This window comes from Myotis davidii, unplaced genomic scaffold, assembly GCF_000327345.1.
Source record: "Myotis davidii unplaced genomic scaffold, ASM32734v1 scaffold102, whole genome shotgun sequence".
NCBI lineage: Eukaryota > Metazoa > Chordata > Mammalia > Chiroptera > Vespertilionidae > Myotis > Myotis davidii.
Window position 1 is genome coordinate 72,823 of NW_006293778.1, and position 6,762 is coordinate 79,584.

The 6,762-nt window shown below is 36.7% G+C and overlaps 1 protein-coding gene across 3 annotated transcripts in view; it reads right to left on the reverse strand.

The window, feature by feature from the left end:
- KLHL24 (kelch like family member 24) overlaps positions 1 to 6,762 on the reverse strand; it is a 32,080-nt gene that overhangs the window by 2,684 nt on the left and 22,634 nt on the right. For all 3 annotated transcript variants that reach the window (XM_015566305.1, XM_006767394.2, XM_015566306.1), the window contains 2 exons: positions 4,490 to 4,678; positions 3,231 to 3,419 (listed from right to left, as the gene is read on the reverse strand). In XM_015566305.1, coding sequence (XP_015421791.1) covers positions 3,231 to 3,419; positions 4,490 to 4,678 — 378 coding nt within the window. The remainder of the gene's footprint in view (positions 1 to 3,230; positions 3,420 to 4,489; positions 4,679 to 6,762) is intronic.

A 6,762-nucleotide genomic window follows, 5' to 3' on the forward strand; every position in this document is an offset into this window, starting at 1 on the left:
AAACATGTTGTAATTATTTTTTCTTCCCATTTTTGTGGTTAAGAATAGTATTTCCTCAGAAAGTTTCTAGATGAAATTATTTAGAATGGTACGTATGTAGCTGGTTTTTGAAGGTAAAGTTTTTAGACGAGTATACTCGTCGACGACTGAAAAAAGAACATTTTGTGAAAACGAGTATACACGTTTCTGCCGGGGAAGGAGTTAAAAAAACACAAAACCAACAATATCCTTAGTTTCCTGGGATAAGCAACACCACATGACTAAACCTTACAGTCACTTTGATGATGATTCTTAAACTATATTGTTATAGGACCTTGTTATTAACATCATTTCAGATAATAATGCTCAGAATTAAACCAACCAAGCAACCTTGAAATAGTTATACTTTCATATCAGGAAATTACATGTACTATAGATTAAAATGAAACACAATCCTAATATTGTAAAAAAAAACTCCAACAACCTTCTCCTTAATTATTATTATTTATAATCCTTAGGCTTAAATGCCAACAATAAAGAATCATATTTCATTTATTATTCTAAACTTTAATGACACTTTAAATACCTGGTCTACTGAAGAAATATTTAAAAAAATCATCATCGAATTAAAATCCCACAATTTTTTTAAAAGGATGTTCCTGACAAGAATTAAAATGCAAAAATGTTTAAAATAGCAAACTGTGGCTTTTAGGAATTATGCAAAGTCAAGAAGCATGGAAATAGAGAGAGAGAAAAAGGCTGGGTCCATTTGGACTGCAAACAACAAAAAAAGAGCTCATTTTTTTAGCTCTTTTATGTCATTCAGGATTTTAAGCATTTAAGAAAATGTAGCCCTAGCTGGTTTGCTTCAATGGATAGAGCGTTGGCCTGCGGTCTGAAGGGTCCCAGGTTTGATTCTGACGAAGGGGCACATGCCTGGGTTGTGGGCTCGACCCCCAGTAGGGGGCGTGCAGGAGGCAGCCAATCAATGATTCTCTCTCATCATTAATGTTTCTATCTCCCTCTCCCTTCCTCTCTAAAATCAATAAAATATATTTAAAAAAAAGAAAATGTAGCCTTGGACTCAAATAACTGTCTACCATGAAATTAGATGATTTATCGTTTTTTGGTGAACAGTGAAGCCAGAAAAGGCATGAGGGGCTAAGGGGACAGTATGAACTAAGGCAGGAACACATAAGATCTATATAGAATGCAAATAATAGATATTAATATAATTGAGATATAGTTGCAGAAAGTAAAGCTGAAAAAGCAAGCAGAGGTCAGCCAACAGAAGGCCTAGAATAGAAGGAAGTGGAAAAACTTTGGATTTTACTCAGTAGTTTCCAATCAGAGGAGAGACATGATTATTATATTTGTTAGAAAATAACTGGTGGCAAAACGAGTTAGAGAAGCAAGACATTAGTGAAACACTAGATTATTGTTTCAGTTTAGGTAGGAACTGATAAGAACTTGAACAAAAGCAAGAATAGGAATGGAAAAGAATAGGAGAAACTCTGAGAACTGATAGGCTAGATTGATTCAATATAAAAGAGAGGAAAACCTAAGAAATTTTCTAGCTGTGAAATAATAGGAAATATAAATATACTAGAGGCCCGATGCACGAAATTTGGCCCTTGCAATCGCGGCTTCGTTCGGAAGGTTGTTCAGCTGTCTGGTCTAATGCTTTTATTATTATAGATGTGTGTGTATATTTGTCTCTGGCCCCATGTTTCTGATACAGAGCGTCTAAATTCCTTGGAATTTCCTGGGTGATAGGAGTGTCTTTCATTTTAATGAGGTGACTCTTGGTGGGTTCCTGGATGAGGGCTGGTCACCAGAAAGACGAAGCCATGATTAGAAACTTGGAACTTTCAGGCCCACCCCCCATTCTCTGGAGAAGGGAGACAGGCTGGAAACTGAGTTAATAATTGATCATGTCTATATGATCTCCAAAGTGTGGGATTTGGAGAGTGTTCAGGTTGTTGACACATCCGTGTATTGGGGGGTGGCACACCTCAACTGCACGACGACAGAAGCTCCTCTGCTTGGGATCCTTCTGGACCTCATTCTATATAAATCTTTATCTGGCTGTTCACCTGTATCTTTTGCAAAACCCCTTTACACAATAAACCAGGAAACAAAAATAAATGTTTCCCTGAATGCAATGAGCTGTTCAAACAAATTATCGAACCTGAAGTGGGGGAACCTGGATTTTTAACTGGTAGATCAGAAATACTGGGGACAACCTGGAACTTGTGATTGGCATTTGAAGCAGGGGCAGTCTAGTGGAACTGAACCCTTGACTTGTGGAATCTAACACTAACTTCAGGTAGATAATGTCAGAACAGAATTGGATTGTAAGACACCCAAACTGTGAAGAAGTAACTGGTGTGGGGAAAATGCACATTTCTGGTGTCAGAAGTATTTTGAGAGTAAGGGAGAAAAAGAGTTTTCCATTCACTAGCTTATTAGAAAACAAAAAGTAGGCTTGGGGAAGAACACTCATGGAAAATATCAAATAAGCAGCTTGAAATTTGAGTCTGGAACACAGGAGAGAGGCTTTAATGGATACAGACTTGAAGTCATCAGTATTGGGCAGTAGATGAGATCATTCAGGAATAGAGTATAAACTGTGAAGACGGCAGGGGGAAGAGGCTCAAGGAAAACCCGTATTTAAAGGTTGGGTAGAAAAAACAAGTGAATATGAATGAGACTGGGAGATGATAAGTAATGGCCTTTGAGAGTACAAGATCTCTAGAGTGGTATAGGTAGAATCAGATATCCAGCATCAGAACCATCATGCATTTTGGTGGCAGAAGAAAGAAGAGCGAGCCATGAATCGAAAGGCTGAGAGAAGGCCTTTTTTTTGGAAGCAGTGGTGGAGGGGGAATAGATAGATACAGGCCAGAGTGTGTGGATGAAGACATGAGCACAGCCATTTTCTTTATAACAAATAAACAATAACTAGCTTCTGACTACAGAAAGAAAAAACCAGTTTGGGAGCATTTCTTATCTTTTAAAATATGCAAGAGAGAGTGATAAGGACTAGAGCAGAATTCTGACAAAGGTCAAGGGGGGAAAAATGAACAGCTCAAGCACAATAGCTACTTTACCACAGGATGGTAAAAAGTTTAAAAAAATTATGAAATAGTTCAAGCATACATGAAATAGCAGAACTGCAGTATATTCATAATTGTCATGTACTTAGTTCCTCCTAGATTAATTTTTCTTTAGGATTTTTATGTTATTACCTGCCGGCTGAATGTATTCTGTACGTGCATCCAGTAATCTTCAACTGGATCATAACAGTATATTGCCTTGGTCAGTCCACCAGCCACATATATCAAGTTGTTTAAGGATACAGCTGTTATACATCTCTTGGCAATTGGGATAGCTGCACGAAGTAGCCAAGAATTGGTTTCTGGATCATAAGATTGAACCTAATACATAGAAATATTTAATTAAAATTTCTAAACAAAAATGTAAATTTGCTTAATAAAAAGCCTATCAATATATAGAAACATATTAAAAGTCAAATCTCATTAATTCACAGAATTAAGAGTTAGCTTAATAGTGAACTGTGAAATATGAAATTCTCAAATGTACATTTATTATTATCAAACAGAATAAAGTAACAAACAGAGATTGCTTCCAGAAGGAATGGCTACCAAGTTTGCTTTACTTATTTCCATGAAAATGAATAGTTTAGATTTTTAAAAAATGGTATTATATAGCATAACTATGATTTAATCTGAATATAATTTCTTTACACTTTTAGGGATACCTTTCTTCAAAAGAACGTAAGTAAATCTCAATTCAGTATACTCTGAATGATAACAAATTCTGAATTAATGAATTTTAAATATGTAACTTTTGACCACATTTGTGTAAAGTTAATTTAGAAAAAAAAATTGACAAAATTCAGTTAACTATTGCTAAACCAATTAGGTAATAGACAGTTGTTTCCAGAAAAAACTTAGTATTTCCTGAGAAGTCAGGGTGGCAGAAGTTCTTTTATCCAAGAGTTCCATGAAATGCAGCGACTTTGAACCATCCTCTATTTATATTACAGAGGTTTCCTTTTCTCATCTTTGTTCTAAAAAATACTTTTAAAGTATGCAGAAAATGACCCATTTGGAGGCGGCATAATTAGTTACTGTGTCTTATCCCCTTTGACGATTCATCTCCCAACTGTGTTTTGTGTGAATAATTTTTCAAACCTATTGACTACAACAGTAAAAGGTTTAAAACAACTTATTTAGTACAAGATCTCAACATTGAGATTAGTATCATTTCAAACAAATCAAATCATGTTTTTTACAGCAAATTGTCAGATATATTAGAATCTCTCTTTACTAATTTGAAATTCAGTATTTTCCCTCAAAAGTATAAAGTACCAAGTTTTAAAAGGCCTTTCACACTAAGGAACCTCGCTATACCCTTGATAAGCTTTCCATATTTCTCTTCCTATATATGTCATTGGTAATTTCGGTAAGAGAGCATGCCTTACCTTATCAGAACAAGTATTATCATCAGGTCCGCCACCAATCACAAACAGTTTGCCTACACAGCTAGTCACAGCAGGAGAACTCACTGCTTCCTTAAGGGGAGCAACTTCAGTCCATCGATTTGAAAAGGAATCATAACATTCTACGCTGCTAAGCCTGTTCTGTCCATCATAGCCTCCAACAACATATACCTATATATAAAATACATGGGAAAAAAATCTTAATTAACAAAGCTTGAATCCTGAACTAGTTGGCTAAAGAATTAAGTAACCTCTCTCCTTTAAAGAGCACTTGATAACTATAATTGCAATATATTTAGCTCAGCTTCTGAAACTTTAAAAAATTTACCACCACCAAAGAGTCTTTTTAGACATTTTTTTCATAATAGCCTCCTCCAATGAAATTTTAATACCACAGATAATTGTATATCTGTTTATGTACTGTATGTATATCTGTGCTTTATACATGAAACTACATTTTTTTCACCCCCTCAAGAACAAATCTTCACCTCCTTAGATATAATACTGCTTGAGCTTAGAATTACATGATTAAACTTAAATGCCCATATTCATGAATGATGAAAATATTAGATTATGATAAAGTAAGAAAGCTATGTAAATAAAATACTAGGTAAGGATTATTAGACTGAGATCTTGGGAGGCAGGGCCTATCTTGTTTTTTTGTTTTTGTTTTTAATATATTTTTATTGATTTCAGAGAGGGAGAGGGAGAGAGAAACATCAATGATGACAAAGAATCACTGATCAGCTGCCTCCTGCACGCCCCCTACTGGGGATCGAGCCCACAACTGAGGTACGTGCCCTTGGCCAGAATCAAACCCAGGACCCCTCAGTCTAAGGGCGGACACTCTATCTGCTGAGCCAAACCGGCTAGGGCTATTTTTTTAAATGTATTTTTATTGACTTCAGAGAGGAAGGGACAGGAAGAGAAAGATAGAAACATCTATGATGAGAAAGAATCATTGCTTGGCTGCCTCCTGTGTGCCCCTTACTGGGGATTGAGCTCGCAACCCAGGCATGTGCCCTTGACCGAAATCAAACCAGGGACTCTTCAGTCCGCAGGCGGAGACTCCATCCACTGAGCCAAACCGGCTAGGGCTTCTTCATTTTAATCTCTACAAGTGCCTAGAAAAGTACCTGACACATAACGAACTCCATACTATATATTTCAAAGGGCTTTCACGTACATTTTCTTTTCACAAATATTAGGAAGATAGGGCAAATTAGTATCTTTATTATTTTTTTTTAAATATACTTTATTGATTTTTTTACAGAGAGGAAGGGAGAGGGATAGAGAGTTAGAAACATCGATCAGCTGCCTCCTGCACACTCCCCACTGGGGATGTGCCCGCAACCAAGGTACATGCCCTTCACTGGAATCGAACCTGGGACCCTTGAGTCTGCAGGCCGATGCTCTAACCACTGAGCCAAACCAGTTACGGCAAATTAGTATCTTTATATGACAGATGATCTAATCAACAAGCCATTTATTAAATGACCTATATGCAGAATAGTCAATTAAACATAATGAGACATACAAGACACTTTTAACTAAAGGAGCTCTCCTGTTTAACATCCAAAGTTCTTTTAAAGGACGGTCATCATCAACTCTTCCCTCCACATCTAATTAACTATTAACACCTACTGAGTCTTCTTTCACAATATCTCTGACATCTGTCCCTTTCTTTTGTTTCCCACTGCCATTATCCTCCCTCAGGGTCCATATCATTTCATACCTTTCAATTAATCTCCTGGTCTCTAAACCACAGATTAATCTTACTAAAACACCTCATCAACTCCTTTTAATAGTTCAACAATGAATGCCTAAGGGTCAAGGCTAAATGTTATATATTATCATTTAAAGTCTGTCCACAATTTATCTTTCTGTGTTCCTCCAAATTTCCACAGCAGCCAATGCCATTTCTATCTTGCTTTTCTCACATTATGATAAAAAAGATCTTTTGGTGGGTTTGTTCTAACACCATGTCGTTCAGAGAGGCTAAGTAACTTACTCAAGGTTATGCAGTTGGAAGGGGTATGGAAACTGTAGAACAATGTAGCCAGTAGGACATAGGCTTTGAAGTCAGGAGAGGCAGCCAGACAATGTTAAGACTTTGGGCAATTCTTTCTGAGACTCAGACCTAATTTCTTTTCAAAAAATTTAAAAATTGATTTGAGAGAGAGAGAGGAAGCAGATAGGGATGGGGGCAGTGGAGAAGTGTGAGGGAGGGAGGGGGAAAGAGGGAGAGGGGGAGA